The sequence below is a fragment of the Cariama cristata genome, unplaced genomic scaffold (assembly GCF_000690535.1).
Source record: "Cariama cristata isolate BGI_N322 unplaced genomic scaffold, ASM69053v1 scaffold13888, whole genome shotgun sequence".
In the NCBI taxonomy this organism is placed as follows: Eukaryota; Metazoa; Chordata; class Aves; order Cariamiformes; family Cariamidae; genus Cariama; species Cariama cristata.
Window position 1 is genome coordinate 96,862 of NW_009633023.1, and position 16,129 is coordinate 112,990.

Sequence of the window (16,129 nt, forward strand, 5' to 3'; positions counted from 1 at the left end):
GAAATGGCCTGTGCTGAGATAACTAACGCTCCTCCTCTCTGTTTGTAGTTCAGAGGTGCTGGCCAAGGAGGCTTGTGTAACCAAGCAATCATGCTGATCACAGACGGAGCAGTGGAGGATTATGAAGCTGTGTTTGAAAAGTACAACTGGCCAGATCGGAAGGTTTGTCTGGGAAGTGATAAACAGAAAGGGTGATGAAAGGTGCTATCCTGCTATGGTGGGAATAGAAAAGCATAAGCCTGGATGTCGGGCAGAGCTGAGCATTCACATCCTCCAATACCCGTGTGCATCCGTCTGTAAGCACAAAACAAAGCAGCCAGGCAGGAGCCTCCTGCAGTGATTTTAGAGGTGGTAGGATCACAAATGGATATCTGTAAGTCAGTGAAGTTGTGGGTTTTTTTTTTTACACACTTTGTTTTCTAAAGGTGCAGGCAATCAAAACATTTGCCTGATAAGATGATAAAGACTGAGTTGAGTATTTGAAAAACAAACAAAACACTCTTGCAAAGAATTTTAATCCCATCTGGGACTGTTTATAATTGGTCCTGTTCAGGAAAGGTTTGGCTATTACCAGTACTTATGGTGGGCAGGGGAATGGCCCAGACAACCTCTCTAGCTGCCTTCCAGCCCTCTTTACTTTGTGGTCTGTGATTACAGGCTTGTACTAGCAGAGCAGACTATGAAAGTGGAATAGACCATGGCTCATCCTAAACCCTCCTGATTTATTTGTTTACCTCATCCCAGCTAGCAGCAATGCACAAAGGGAGAGAAGCAGCCTACTGAGAGACCAGAGCATGGGCTGTTAAAGCAGTTTATTTCTGGATTGGCTCTTTTGTTGTTGGTCAAACACAAGAGAAATGGTGAAGCTTTCTCTAAATGATTCATGTGGCCAGCTGTTCCCCTGAGTAAAGGATTCCTGTGAGCCACAAACCTCTCCACATGTGGTTGACGAGTGCCTGGCAGAGCTGCTGTCATAAAATCAAACAGAATTTGCACTTCTGCCTTGTTATTCAGATGATCCTGGGTGCTACTTGGCTTTCTGGGCTTATTGTAATTGGAAATTAAGTTCCAGTCCACAAAATGCAAAACAAATGGAGTAAGAGGCTCCTGTCTCTGTGTGAAGGCAGAGCTATTGCTATGCACCTCAAACAGGCATTCACACTGCTGTATAACAGGATGCCAGACCTCGGCCATTTGGATTTGGTAGCACGTTACAGCCTAATTTTTCTATCTTTGCCTTCTTCTTCCCAGGTCCGGGTTTTCACTTACCTCATCGGACGGGAGGTCACTTTTGCCCCCAACGTGAAATGGATCGCCTGCAACAACAAAGGTGCTGTGTGGGAATGGTTCCCCAACCCCATCTCACACGTCACACGTGGGCTGCAGACACGGGGCCCTGGGCCCCTCTAAGGCTTACCCGCTACAGCTGGGGCCCGTGAGCCCTTGCTTGGAAGACAACCTAAGGAAAAAGCAGACCCTGCTAGGCCACATGAAGTGTGCCAGTGTCCAACTAACATAAGCCCTCCGTGCTGAGCCACCACGTTTTCCTGCCACTCTGCCAAGGGACACTATGACCGAGATTCGTGCTGGCTGAAGTCCACCTCAGTCCCTGTGCTTATTGTGTCCCAGTTGCTGGCTTTTGACAATCTGCCTAAAACTCTGTCAGAAACATAAAACTCTGACATCTTTGGCTGAGATGTAAAATGAACATCTCTCTTTTTTTTACAGCATTTTTCACAAGGTCTGCAGGTTAACCCGTATATCCTGGCCAAATTCTTTATGTGCCAGTGGTTTCACTGAGTAGCTTGTTAATCCCACCCCAAAACCAATATTCTCTCTAGCTGGCATGAATGAGAAAATCCATTCAGAGTAGGTGAGTCACCTCTATGCATTTGGGGCCGGTTAAAAAGTCCAGTTAGCCTTATCAGAGTCTGCAAGGGTAAAGGAAGGGGGAGGGGGGGGGGAGAGTTCTCTCTTTTGGCACTCGGGAAGGGGAAAGGAGGGGGGGGGGGGGGGGGAAGTCTTCTCTGTTTGGGCATGACTTGGTGTCAGTGTGCCTGGAGACCGTCAGCAATGCTTGCTGCATCAGCATCCTGCTTAAACAGGGAAAGCAAAGGAAGACTGAAGCTGGGAGCTGACTAGCTAGGTATATCGACTTTTTTTCCCACCTGAGCGGTGGCTCCAGCAGACTATGAAATGCATGCGTGCATTTGCTACTGGAAATAATTGACAGACAAGAGTTGCTGGCTGGCAGAATATCTGTGAGCTGGGGATGTTCAAGGCTCAAACATTTGTCTGTTAGCACTATGGATTACACGTATCATTTTTAGTTTTTGTTAGATGAAACAAAAACCTGGATTTCAGATTGCATATTCAGCCATAAGATTAGTGGCAGGGAATTCACGGCGCTGTTGGTTCACCATAAAATGTTTTTTCAGGAGAATCCATTTTCACAAACAGAGAACAAAAATATGCTCTTTGCACTTTAATTCTCACTTACCAGACTTGAGCTCTGCAGAAGGCTTACTGATTTTGATTCTTCTGTTTCAACACATTGTATAGCTCTTGTAGTCCTTGTTTTCAAGCATATTAAATCAGTTTCCACATCACAAAGCTTATCAGATCATGAGTCCCTTCACATGGCAGTGTTTTCCTAGTGATAACAAATTTTTCCATCTATCTGACATACTCTGTCCTATACCAAGTACAACCAATCAGTTCCATGTGGTGAGAAGCAGGACAAAAGTCCTCGTGACATTACACTGTGTTAGCATTTCTAACCAGTTAAGCAGCTAGTTTTGAGGACCTTTTGATAACTTAATAACATTCTTCCCCTGTACTCCTTGCTGTAGAGTTAGACTGTTATGGGTCCGTCTGCAGGGACAAAGCTCTGGAAATAGGTAATTTGCACTTTTATGTTCTGCTTCCAATGGGTGGAAGGAAGTAGTCACCATCCTTGGATGTAAAGCTAGGCAAACTGAAGAGCAGAGTGCTGGAAAAAATCTGGAAGAGAAGTTGGGAGTTTGGGCTTAATAGAAAATTGGGCAAGGTAAGTGGGCAGCCTGGTGGAATACTTTGTTTGCATATGTTTGGCCTTCAGGACCAAAGGCAGCCTGATTAGCACACAGTTTTGCCTAAGACCCAAAGCAATGTTTTACATCTGCTTGGCATGATTCTGGTTATATCAATACTCTGGTCTTGAGCATTGGTCCAGTATTTTGAGAAGAACAGAGCCAGTGCTTTGAAATTCTAGATTTCCAAAGAAACGTGTGTCCACGGAAGCCTGTGGATACAAGGCATGTCAAGGCACTTTTTGGAAAGAGCACATAAACCTTCTGGGTAGACGCAGTCTTTGACATCTAGTTTTCTAATTTTGCATGGACACTCTTAAAAATACTGAAGACATGTTAGCAGAATGACTCACACCTCTATCTCTCCATGAAGGCTACTACACTCAGATCTCCACGCTGGCAGACGTCCAGGAGAACGTGATGGAGTACCTGCATGTGCTCAGCCGTCCCATGGTCATCAACCACGACCATGACATTATTTGGACTGAAGCCTACATGGACAGTGCGGTAAGGACCTACAGCACAAGTCTTTAGTCAGCAAACAGTAGGGCCTATGGGCCAAACTGGCAAGGGTGTTAGACACCCAGCTAGTATGTTAGGCATAACACTTGTCCCAGCTTCCCATCTAAATACTTTATGTGTATCGGAATCTAAATAAAGTCCTGAAATTTATGTAAAACCAGGAGTTGGTTGATTGATAGAAATTACTGGTCTCTGGCTCTGCTGAGACAGACAGTATTTCTTTTCTGCTCACTCCTGGAGTTGAGATGTGTATGCAGACTCAGGTCTAAATCTGCAGTGACCCAGGAGCCCAGGACTAATCACACAGGCACAGCATGACTTAAGTAGTGCTCCTGTGAAAGCAGGTTACCTTCTAAAGGATTATTCACAGGAAAGATTGTTTACAGCTCAGGATACGGGTCACAGAGATTTATTTCCTCTAGGCCAGTAGCTAACTGCATACTGCTTGCCACTCAAAGATACAAACCTCAGTTTGGGAAGCAGGCTCACCCTTTCATTCCTTGGGCTAGCAAGACCTAATGTCACCACAGCAACCCCGTGCTCAGCCCTATGGGTAAAGGACACATCGCAAAGGACCAGACAGTCAGCACTCCCAACGCTCCTTGCTTTGCCTCAGGCCTGCCCTACGGGAAGATATTTGGACCGTAAGCAGGTGCTAATACCATGTTGTGTTGCCAAGGCAGCTTTGAAATTCAAAGGAGTGAAGGGAAGGACAAAGCAGCAGACCACCGCTGAAGGAGCCTTCCCTTGCACTTCCCCAAATAGAAGATGTTCTTCAGTCTCCATCTCCATCTCCATCCCTTTTTACATTGCCAAAAGAGAAAGTTACAGTTCTTCTTTTGGGGCTCTGTGCTTTCAGGGATATAAAGGGTTTTTTCCTACACTGGACTCTTCACCCCAGAGAAGTGTCTGCATAACTGTGACACCTAGAGCTGACCAGAAGTCAGACTTTGCTCTTCCAGAAACAAAACTGAGGTCTCAGGACTGTTTATACCATCTGAGGGCAAAAATCTTCTAGAAACATTGAGAATGTTTCCATACACTGTCCCACTGCGGGACTGAAGTTACTGGCTCTGGTCTGGCCAGCAGCAGCTTTAGGGTGTCTGCCACAGCCTTGGGGAGAATCCATAGTTTTGGGGTTTAAGATCCACGCTGAGAAACCTGAACTCTGAGTTGGAATAAAACTAGGGGCAATGAGCTTACTTTAGTAGCAGGAAACGTGGAAGTCCAGGTCATGCCCGGCAGTGCTCGATGCTGTGCTCAGAGTGAAGACCACACAAACCCCAAGAAATGCCACCAGGGCAGCCAGGCTTGCACCATCAGGGTGTATAGATGTTGTACTTGGGAGATTCTTGTGGGAAGGGACCGTCCCCAGCTCTGTGCTGTGGCTGACCACTGAGGCTGCAGCCGTGGCACACTAGCTCTGTGAGGGTGACAGAGGGATGACTTCTGCTGCTGGAGCTGTGCCAAGTGAGAGCTGGGACATGGTACTTGAGTGTGCTAAGCAAAACCTCCAGAAATGCTACTAACTATCCAGCAAGTTTATTCTATAAGCAGGCATGCCACCCCTGGCACTGGTGTATAGTGCCACACTTCCCAAAGCAGCCACAGGGATTTGTTTGCTGCACTTTTTTCACTGCATCTCTTTTCTTGCCTCTTGGCTTGGCTTGCCATTCTCTTCCTCCACCCCAACCTCTCCCATCTTTGATTCATTCCTCCATTCATGTGTTCATTCATCTGTTCATCCATGTCTTTCACTAGCTGCCACAGTCTGAGGAGGTAACCGCACCCCTGTGTTTTGTGAGCGTGCTAAAAAAACTTGTGCCTGTTGGTGTGTCAGTGCCAGCGTTCACAGCCACAGCTGGTCTGTACATCTGGAGCGGGGGCGGGGGGCGTGGGTCCAGCACTGAAGGAGGCCCTCTCACGCTGGCAAGAAGAGGAGAGGAAATCCTGGATGTACTGGAGAGCTGTGCTGTGCTGTTGGCTCATAGTAGGTTGGGGTGTCTGTGTTGTGCAGTAGCTTAGTTCACCGGACCTGTTTTTCCAAATGTCCAGTAAGTGCCAGAGAAGTTTACTTGCTGTGTGTTAGCGTGAGTGTTGCTGTGAATGGGAAGTTTCCACAAAGAATCATCTAGACCTGTAACACAAGATACCAGGCTCAAGCCTCCATCAAGTGACTGTATAGATTATTGACTGGCTGCTTTATGGCTCCCAGCATGTATAGTAATGGAGACAGGAGGTCTTTTCTTGCCTTGCTACTTACTTGACGAAATGAGAGATGGAAGGGGGATGTTACTGGCATCGAGGGACTAGGTCCTTTTGATAGCTAGGCATTTTTGGGAAACTGCTTTGCATATGTCTTGCCTGTTTTATCTCCTTTCATGTGTGTTTTTAGAGCATCTGTCTTCTGCAGAACTGGGAGCATCTGTTACCCCATTACACATGCCCTGTATCCCCTGTAGAGATAGCTCACCATGTTGTATTTGTTTGGATCATGATTTTGTCTCTGTTTTTCCTAAGCTTAGATGGTTGAGTAACAAGAATATATAAGCAGGGTCTGTGTGTATTTGTGCCTTTTAAATATTTGCCTGTGGTGTTTCTCATTCATGGTATTCATGTGTTTGCAATATAGATGATATCTTGTTTGTGATTTTGCTCATATTTGTGTTGCTTTTCTCTGTTCTGTGCTCCTTGTGTTGGTAGTTTTTACACTTGTTGCATAAGTGCTCATGTCTACACTCCCAATGCGTCGTGGGTATAAATTGTGCCACCACTTCTACAGGTTCCTGTCTCTTCATTAAAACAGCTCTTTAATTTCTCCTGCTTCAACACATTTCACTGGCTTTCATTCCATCCTCATCACGCCACACAGGCAAGCATCCATCCCACGATCCTCTTGGATACAGAGTATCGAAAAGTGCTGCCATCTGTTTTTGGAGAGGTGTGGGAGGCAAGGAGGTGGCTAATTGTAATCAACATCTGGGGTCCTTGGGAATTCCAGTGCCTTTCGTTCGGGTTATCTGCAGTATTGCATTTGCTAACACACGGCTCGTTGTTCTGTGGCAGCTCTTTGCATCTCAGGCTCAAAGTCTGTTGCTCATGACAACAGTGGCTATGCCAGTCTTCAGCAAAAAGAACGAGACGGTGAGTGCAAAGCGGGCTTCGATCTCCTTCCAGCCAGCAAGGTGAAAGGATGCAGCGGGCCTTTGCAGGGTTTTAAAGCCTGTGGGTCTCTGAAAGAACAGCTGGCCATTAGGGACCGCAGTAGACCTCTGGCATGATGGGTGACTGATAATTTATCTGACAAAATGATAGTCTGTCATTTCCTCTGAATGCTATTTCTTCAAAATACCCCTTAAATATGACACTTCTCCCTGTTTTATCCCTTCTGTTTTCAAGCCAAGCCTAATTCACAGACCTATAAAGTTCCAGGCTGGAAGAGATCATTACCTTGTCTAGTCTGTGCATTTTATTGCAGACCTTTACATTTCATATAGACGGTCCTTCATGAGCCCAATAACCTGTGTTTGGCAAAAGTGTCATTGAAGAAAGGCATCCAGCCCTGAGCTCTCCATTGTGGTTTCTCATTTTCTGTTAAAAACTGATGTCTAAATTCCACTTTCAATTTGTCTGGCCTCACCTTCCTGTCATAATGGCTTTCTATGATAGATTCAAAAACCTGTACCCTTTGGTACCTTCTGCTGGGAAGCATCTTCATTGAAGTCAAACCTGTCTGTCTTTTGATACGATGAAAAGGTTGAACCATTTAGGTGTCTTTGATAAGGGCATTTCCTCTGGGTCTTGAAACCCTTTAGACACTCTTTTCTGTACCATTTCTAGTTTCTCAGCATCTGTTTAAAATGGTGGACAGTACCTTACCATTGCTGTACAAGGGATAAACTCTTCATCCAGGTCCTACAAACAATTGTCTGCCTTCTGCACCTGAGGCTGACCTTAACCTGTATTAGTACAGCACTGCAGTGGGAGCCTGTGTGTCATTTTTCCATCATGCTCTCCAGATGCTTATTGAACAACCAGTTCCCCATTTCGTGGGGATTTCCTGCATTCCTTTTTCCTAGGTTAACAATTTTGTATTTGGCATTTGGTTTAGTTGACCCAGGTTATCAACCCATACATGTTGTTTTCCACGATTGCCTTGTCCTTATTGTTATATATATTGAATGCAGGTTTTTGCCCTCAAAACTTGTTTTCAGTGATTTTATGTTACTTCTGAATCATAGTAAAAAATACTGACTAGTATGGGGTGCAAATACTACTGTCCATAAACACTGGAGCAACCTCTTTAGACTTTTTGAGGTATGTTAGTTGGTTTTGAATCAACATATTCACACAGGCCTAGAGAGGATATGTGAGAGACTAGTAGGAAGGCAATAATGTGTGTTCAGGTAGAAAACTGCTCAGGCCTTGCTTCTGAAAATGGATTCTCCTTTGTTTTTAAGCGATCTCATGGCATTCTCCTGGGTGTGGTGGGCTCTGATGTACCACTGAGGGAGTTGTTAAAACTTGCTCCACGATATAAGGTAAGACTGAGATAATGCAAATTGTTATTTTGCACAGCAAAGTCGCTAGTCATTCTTCCATGGGCATGACTGAAAATTCATTGCTCTGCCTGTAGGAAGAACTACGAGAGGAAAGAAAGAGATATTGGATGTGGTGATGTGTGGTTTCTATATAACACATGGGAAATCATTCACTACTAGAAGCTCTTAGGTTGCTTCAGAAACACAAGGACTGGATGATCGGGTAGATTGGCAACAGGCCATGGAGCCTTTGCATCTTGACGGTCACCAACCTAGATCCCTCAGAGATGATATGGATCTGACAGCCTATCTATCTCAGAAGAATTAAAGTTTTAAATCCAGTTCCCAGCGGACAAAAGCTGCCGTGCCAGCTGGCAAAAACTAAACTAGTTCCAGTGTCGATATTCTTAGCAGAAAACTGAGGACTGAATGGACTTCGGAGAGCCAACTTCTCTGTCATGCCTAGAGGTTCATTTCTCCAGGTCAGCATGAAGGTTTCTTGGCAGAACAGTGTACAGGAAGTCAGCTCCCACTCACTTGTGCTGTACCTAGATATAGAGTATTTGCTCTCCAGAACTGTTAGTCCAACAACTTTCCATTAGTTCTATGTTCAGTATATCTAAAAACATATGTTCATCCGTAGGAAACCCCTCCAGAGATGCACTGTTTAATTTGGTTTCTGCTGTAAATTCGGTGCAGTGACCTTTTGTTCAATCAGTCTGCACACCAGAAGACAGCAAGCACATCTAAGGATCACCATGAAATCAGGCAATTTGAGCCATCATTTCAAGTTTTCAGTTTCTCTTAAATAACTATCAGACAACTACTACCAGTTAGGCAGTTGTCCAAAATCTGGTTGCTGAAGACTCACAGGACTGAAAGTGCTGTCAGGAGCTATGAATTTGTGTGGCGCTTCCAGACATGGATGCAGGGCAGGCCATTCACATGCAGTTGTAGGAAATGATTCTTCAGGCAACCCAGGAACTATGAGTGTCAAGGTGCATGCACTCAGCATGCAAAAGCCAGCTGGTTTGGGTCTGGGGGGACCTTGTCTAGCAGCTGCAATTTTTATACACGTTTATTTTCTCTATAAGACTAATACCTTTTCATCTTCCTCCCTCCATGTGACTCAAAGATCATGTGTCACAATAATCTTTCTTCTGGCCAAGAAGGGACACTGTTCTTTCCTCCAAGAAGCACCAGAGAAGGAGGGAAAATTATTTGAAGAATTTCTTTATATCAGAGGCATGACATGACTTCTCAGAAGCTCTTCCAACTCCAGACCAGTTTGGAAACCTAGCACTTGAATCCCCTGGCATATGGGTTACAAAGGACCAGTTCCAGAGTTACAGCCCTTGAGAGCTCATACATTTATGATCATGCTTACCGGGATGGGAAATTTCAGCTTTAAAAGGCCAACAAGGAAGTTTGCTGTAGTCCTGATCAAATGTCTTGGGTTTCATTCTTGCCATGTTAAGCTGAGCTCAGCGTGCTTTGCAAAAAACTGTTTCATGTAGAAAGAGTCCAAAGTTCTGATCTGGGATGTGTGAAATACAGAATTCATTCCCTCCAGAAAGGCACACATGGATTGTAAATGACTTACCTCCCCGCTTCCCTACTGTTATCCTTCCAGGATTGTCTCTGTAGAAATATAAAGTTGCAACATTTTTTTGAAGATAGAAAGCTTAGCCGTTCTCATTTTCCTTGATACACCTCTCGTTTTGGCAAGCACAGTCTATCAGCAGGTTTTTAGCAACTCAGGGTTTAGCTGGAATTTGTATTGTATGTGAGCTTGATCTGAGTAACTGCTCTCTCAGAATTTTCTTGCAGATCAGGTCAGACAGTGTCTGCTCCTATTAGATTATGCTATTCCTTTAAAAGCATTTTAAGACTACAGACTTGTAGAATTGGCCTAGGCTAGGTCTGGTCTTGCCAACACTGAAACATAATGTAGAACTCCTCTGAAGACCGATCAGGTTTCCAGGGAAGCCATCTATGAGATTCATATTCGTTCATTCGCTGCTGTGCATATGTAGTGATGGGCACATGGACCTGTGACCGCTGTTCCTGTACTGTTCACAACATTCCCCATCATTGCCCGTTTTATGTGCAGCACTGCTGTGCCTGCTGTGAAGAGCTTATTCTGCCTCTGGGTGGTAATTGTTCACGAGGACAATCAGACTCTACGAGAGCATCTTTCTCTGAATGTGTACACCAGTCAACTACCTGCCCATCCTTTTGTGCATCCAAGCATAGTCAGCCTGCTCGAACAGAGTAGCCAGAGATCTGGAGATAAATGGTTTGGGATGGACCCTATTTTCTGCTGGTCAGTACCTTTAAAAGGAAAATATTTCTGAATATTCATGATGCCAGGGTATCAATGGTGGCACCCGTTACACAGCAGTGTTTCTAGCTAAAGCACTAATTATTCTGATGCCTCTTTCTCCAGCTGGGTGTCCATGGATATGCCTTTCTGAACACCAACAATGGCTACATCCTTTCACACCCAGACCTCCGTCCTTTGGTATGTATAGCTGCGAATTTGAGAACCTTTGCTTACTTGGAAACAGTGGCTTTCAGGGATGCTCCTGATTTCTCATATTTTATTGAGCTATGAAGGCTACCAGGCTCTGATATACAGGCACCCAGGAGCATGAGGGCCAGACAAATCAATTCCACATACATAGATGTATATATGCACACACATGAGTATGAAGTGTAAGGCACTCTGCTTGTCTGTTCTCTGTAAAAGTGCACGTGAGGCCTGTATTTGTGTGCACTTGCTGCACCATGTGTGCACATGTATCTGTGTCCATGCAAGGTTTCACTGCCAGGCTGAAGAAACAATTCCCCTTGCTCAGGCATATCTCCTACAAGAAGATTCAGCATGAGTAGCACCCCAGTAATAGCTACCCAGCAGCTGTAGTGTTGGACATTTTGGGAATCTGAGGCTAGCAGGGTCTGGTACCATGAATCTTAGTAACATAGTAAGTCAGAGACAATTTAGAGACCAGTAGGCTGCAAAGACCTTCTGGGGCTTGAGGGAGTGGACACAAGGACAATATTTCTCCCTTGCAGTGCCACCTGGAGCTCCAGACTGCACATCTGTCTGCAGACAAACAGCTGGCCTCGTTACTCAGATACCCAGGCATGCAATGATTTTAAATCTCCTACACATGTCTGTTGGCACAAATCCACCTGCACGCAGCTATAAGCGTTAGCGTGGTTACTGGCAAGAGAAAGGGCCATCGCAGCTCTCTTCCAAAAGGCAGCTTTGCACAGGGAGACCACAGGCATAGGTAGTTACTTCAGTATGTGAAGAGAAGGGAGACATTGTGTTTCCAGGATGGGGCAAGGCAAAGCTAGGCAAGGGCACTGCTTTATCCTCCACCTGAAATTGGCCTCTCTTAGTCTGCTTCATACCTTTTCCTTCACCGGGAAGATTACAGGGAAATAGCTCTCTTGCATCAGGTAGCCCTAGGTGAAAAGCCTACCTTTCTGTCGGTGGAGTCAAAGCCTAGTTCTCATCAGAAAAGATCTCCTGCTGGTATTACAGTGTTAATGGGATTGCACTTTTAGCTGTGGGAAAAAACTGATTTCCTGGAGGCAAGTGTATTGTACTGATCTATTTAGAAGAATATTCTCACAAAGGAGGTCATAGCCTTTACCTGCAAGTTTACCTGTGTTCCTGCCTGTCCCCTGCTCCTGGATCAACCTCTCCCACTTTGAACTCTCCTAGCCCTGCACTGCCCACATGGAGAAATACATGGCATGGGACCAAGAAAGCACTTGCACCCAAACACCGCCTTCCTAGTCAGAGAATAAATGAGACACACCTATTTTTCAAATTACATATCAATTCTTAAAGGGTTAGTTTAGGAAGTTATCTGGCCACTTACTTGGCTATTTTTCTTTTTTAATAAATGCCAGTATAAAGAAGGAAAGAAACTGAAGCCTAAGCCGAACTACAACAGCGTAGATCTCTCAGAAGTGGAATGGGAAGACCAGGATGAAATAGTGAGTATCAGAAAGTGAATTTAGCCTTTTTTGTAGCTCCTCCTTTCTATTACTTTGTGTGCCTTATGGAAGGGGCAGGGGAGCAACAGGGACTCCTGTTTTTTTCTGTGCTTGACTGGCCCAGACTAAGAGAGGCTGGTGGTCTACAAGAGGACAAGGATGATGCTCCCATACAAACTGCTTGTCTCCCTTCTCAGTATGAGTTTTCCTTCCCATGGAACAGGGAGGGAAAGCGCTGGCAGGAGGAAAGAAGCACTTTGGAAGGTGCTCCAGGGAGCCAGTCTGTGTGTACATGGCCCAAATGCTGCCTTAATACAAAGCCAAGATAGCTTAGGAGTATGGCCATGTCCCATGGTGTTACCTATACAGGTAGTACGTGAGGTATAGCTGAAGCCACTCAACTACTGAGATCTGCAACAAGGAAGAAAGTACATTCAAAAGGAGACCAAAGCTTGCAGTCAATATTAATAATAGACAAAAAGGATAAGGGACTTTTAGACACTCAAGAAAACCACCTTATTGCATAGGTATGGAGGCACTGGGAAAAGATTAGAAAATACCTTTACTACTGTCTTCTGAGCAAAATTATTAAAAAGTAATAAAGAAGAAACAGCATGCACCTTAACAGCTGCACATTGCCACATTGCACAACTAGCAACCTGGATATAATGAGAAAGTAGAGAGGTTCCTCTGTGGCTGGTTTTCTTTTACCCAGGAGAATTAGCAGAGAATAGATACTTAAGTTACTAAGATAAGAACTGAATTTGGAGTAAGATAGAATTAGCTGTGAGACACATGCGTCTGGATTACAGGGGAGACTGTTGAGATAAACGGATCTGATGCTATAGATATCCACTTAAACAGGTAGGACAAACAAACTGCCCAGCAAGAGGATCAAAGCAGCTACTGCTGCCAATGCAGGCCAAGTACAAAGGGCCACACCAAAGGAACTTGGAAAGTGGAAGAGTGCCAAACTGAGAAAGGAAACACAGTGGAACTGGGTATGAAACATGGACAGCAACACAAAAATAAGAGCTTTACAGGCAGTGGAACCACCAAGATGCAGGTTGCCATGGCGTTGTGTGGATTCCCTGATATTTTCTAGGAGCTCTGCTCCCATTGTAGTTTTCACTCTCGCTGGAGCCACTTTTAGAGCTGCTCCTTTTTACCCAGTTTGGTATTAAAAAAAAAAAAAAATCTAGGAAATGAGAAGACTTGACTTTGCTGTCATATTTATCCGGCTAGCAGGTTCCTGCCTGACCAAATAACAGTGATAACTGAATGCAAATATGATGCAAAGTGTAAGGTTTCTGTCCGTAGGTAATCAGAATAAAACTATCCAGTGAAAAAAAAAGTCAAAAGAGGCATGAAAAACAAAGCCACTTTGTGTTCCTCTACTGCATCTGCCAGAAAAAAGAAAGGTTGCAGTCACTGAGGGTACAGAGACATTCAGTGACGTGAACAATATCTGCAGTGTGACTTCAGCAAGTCTAGAGACTCTCAAGATACACCCACTGCAGCAGAAAGCTGCCAACATTTCAACACTCAGATTTGCAGCTATGGTATTAGATCAATGACAGACTCAACATCAGTTGCAGTATAATCTCAGCAACACTGATAAGCAGCAAATTCAGGCTGGAAAAATATGCGCAAGTGCTAATGATGTGTAATACAGCCAGCTGCTAAAAAGAAATCTAGAGGAGGGAAGATGGCAGTGTCTGGAAAATACCAATTGATGCACAACAGTTCTATCTGCAGCTAGGCAGCAAGGAAATTTGGACTTGCTTGTAAATCAACACAGGGATATTCTCAGTGTGAGGGGAAAAGGGAAGGATCGAGAGACCTTCCCCAGCAGTCTAGGAGCTTTCACCCAAACAGATTTTCCTCAGGCTTGACAGAACCATTGGAGAAGAAATAAGTCTGCAAAGATGTTGAAACTGAGTGGCAAAACACCTAGAAGTTGTGAGACCCCTCAGGTAAACTGTATGTCTGCATTGGTTTGAAACCACAGAAGCAGACAGGGGAAAGGAGTCGGCAGAGCTGGTTGGAAGTGATGGGGTGGCACAGACTCATTGCCCTGGAGCAGCAGAGGTTGCTGTTTGGGGTGTCGGGAACGCGTGCTTCAGCATGCACCAAAGCACCCCTCCATCCAAACTCTGCTATGCGTTTTTCAAAGTGGAGGCCAGTTGTTGCCAGAAGTGTCCTGCCTGAAAAGGACTGAGCATTATGGGGGCCCCCAGACACCAGGCCTGTAGCTGATTTCTCAGTGCTGGAGAAGCTATTGAGGAAGAAGCAGCAAGCCTGGGCTGTGGCCCCAACCTACAGCCACTGTCACCTGGGGGCTGGCCCCAGGACAAGTATCCTGCCTGCAGGCTAGCTGGAGCTAAGATCCAAGGAGCTCTCAGATATCCCCTGATTTACTTCTCCACTGTCTTACAGGACAATGAAAGATGCCTGACATTTGAGGAGATATGGATGAAACAACAATATCTGAACTAACCTAGAACCCATAGCAAATGCTGCAGGCTGTCAGACCAGAACAGAGTAGTGCGTTGCTCTGGCAGGAGGCCAAACACTCTTAGCCAAAAAGGAGTAATACTACCAGTCAGTGTTTTGATTTCCAAGACGTGGGCCTTGGGAAACACAAGCTTTATATTCTAGGTCTGTAAATAATCCACATCAAACAGCCATAATAAACAGAACTGTGGCCTTGTAAAGCCAATGCAGTTGAGACTGGCCAGCACCTGAATGGAGGCCTGTCTCTGGAAGTAAGGAAGCAATTTGTGTGAATGAATAAGTTACTTCCCACCTTTTTTTCTATCCAGGCTGAAGCAATAGGCTAATATGCTCTGGCAGGCTGGACCTAAAGTCAAAGCCTCTGCACTTGTGGAAAAATTTGCTGGCTCTTTCTTGCAAGAGGCTGGGAATCACTGTGAAAATTACATTTTGCCTTTGGAACCTGGATTGAATTAACTCGTCTTCTCACTGCCTACCCTGCTATCATACAGTCTTGCTTTGCTGTGTTAAACAGCTGCTTTGCTGCACCTCAGAAGTACTGCTGAATACAGCCTATAATTTATAAATCAGATTAAAAAATGTCAAAGAGATTTGGAATCTGTCTGGGGGAGTTAGTGGGTTTCTCAGTTGTCTCTTCTTCCAGGCTCTCAAAGCTCTGAGCTAATGACTTTCTGGCTGCCAAACGATGAAATCTGAAACTTGGACTGGTAATTTCATAGCTTCCAGATCCTTTCTTTTTGCCAAAAAGACATATCAACAAGCATTCAGCATAAGCCAGTGTTATTCTGTGTCACTTATCAGCCTGACTGAACAAGGATCCTGACCACTGAGAACAGGTTTCCAGTTTAAAAGAAGCAAGAAAGAGCTGGGGGGGGGGACGGGGGGACACGGGACAACAGCACACCTACACTCACTTTTTGCTGCCAACCCATGTATGTTAATGACAAGCAGCTCTGTTAATTCCTGTCCTGGCCTGCCTGGAGACACTAATGCTACTCTTGTTCACCTCTGCAGCTGAGAACTGCCATGATCAATGGGGAAACAGGCTACCTCTCCATGGATGTGAAGGTCCCTGTGGATAAAGGGGTAAGAAATTATCCTTCTGTTCAGGTCACACAAGGGAGGGGATGGGAAATGGATGCTGAAGAACCACAAAGGATGTGGTTTTAATTCTCAGCATTTCTGAGTGTGAGGATTTTATTGTTTCACACATGTGCTAAAGACATAAGTTAGAACATCGTTAGAAGTGCTCTTCATACCTACTGACATTTTGCTCTTACAAAGGTGGTGGAAACGCCTCACAGCTCCCTACTTTGTCCAGGCAAAGCCAAAAAGCATGTTGTTCATTGTTCATGGGGCTATGTAATGAATCGGAGATCTTCAAGAGTTTAGAATGGGGAAGACTATGCTGAGCTGACCTAGACAGAAAAACGTTTGGAGACTATTTTGCAACTCCTTTTC

General features: G+C 44.9%; 1 protein-coding gene across 1 annotated transcript in view; it reads left to right on the plus strand.

Moving 5' to 3' along the window:
• Positions 1-16,129, plus strand: part of CACNA2D4 (calcium channel, voltage-dependent, alpha 2/delta subunit 4) — a 55,678-nt gene that overhangs the window by 29,949 nt on the left and 9,600 nt on the right. The window contains exons 11-18 of the mRNA XM_009706592.1: positions 49-162; positions 1,252-1,330; positions 3,445-3,578; positions 6,660-6,737; positions 8,054-8,134; positions 10,584-10,658; positions 12,065-12,151; positions 15,683-15,754. Coding sequence (XP_009704894.1) covers positions 49-162; positions 1,252-1,330; positions 3,445-3,578; positions 6,660-6,737; positions 8,054-8,134; positions 10,584-10,658; positions 12,065-12,151; positions 15,683-15,754 — 720 coding nt within the window. The remainder of the gene's footprint in view (positions 1-48; positions 163-1,251; positions 1,331-3,444; positions 3,579-6,659; positions 6,738-8,053; positions 8,135-10,583; positions 10,659-12,064; positions 12,152-15,682; positions 15,755-16,129) is intronic.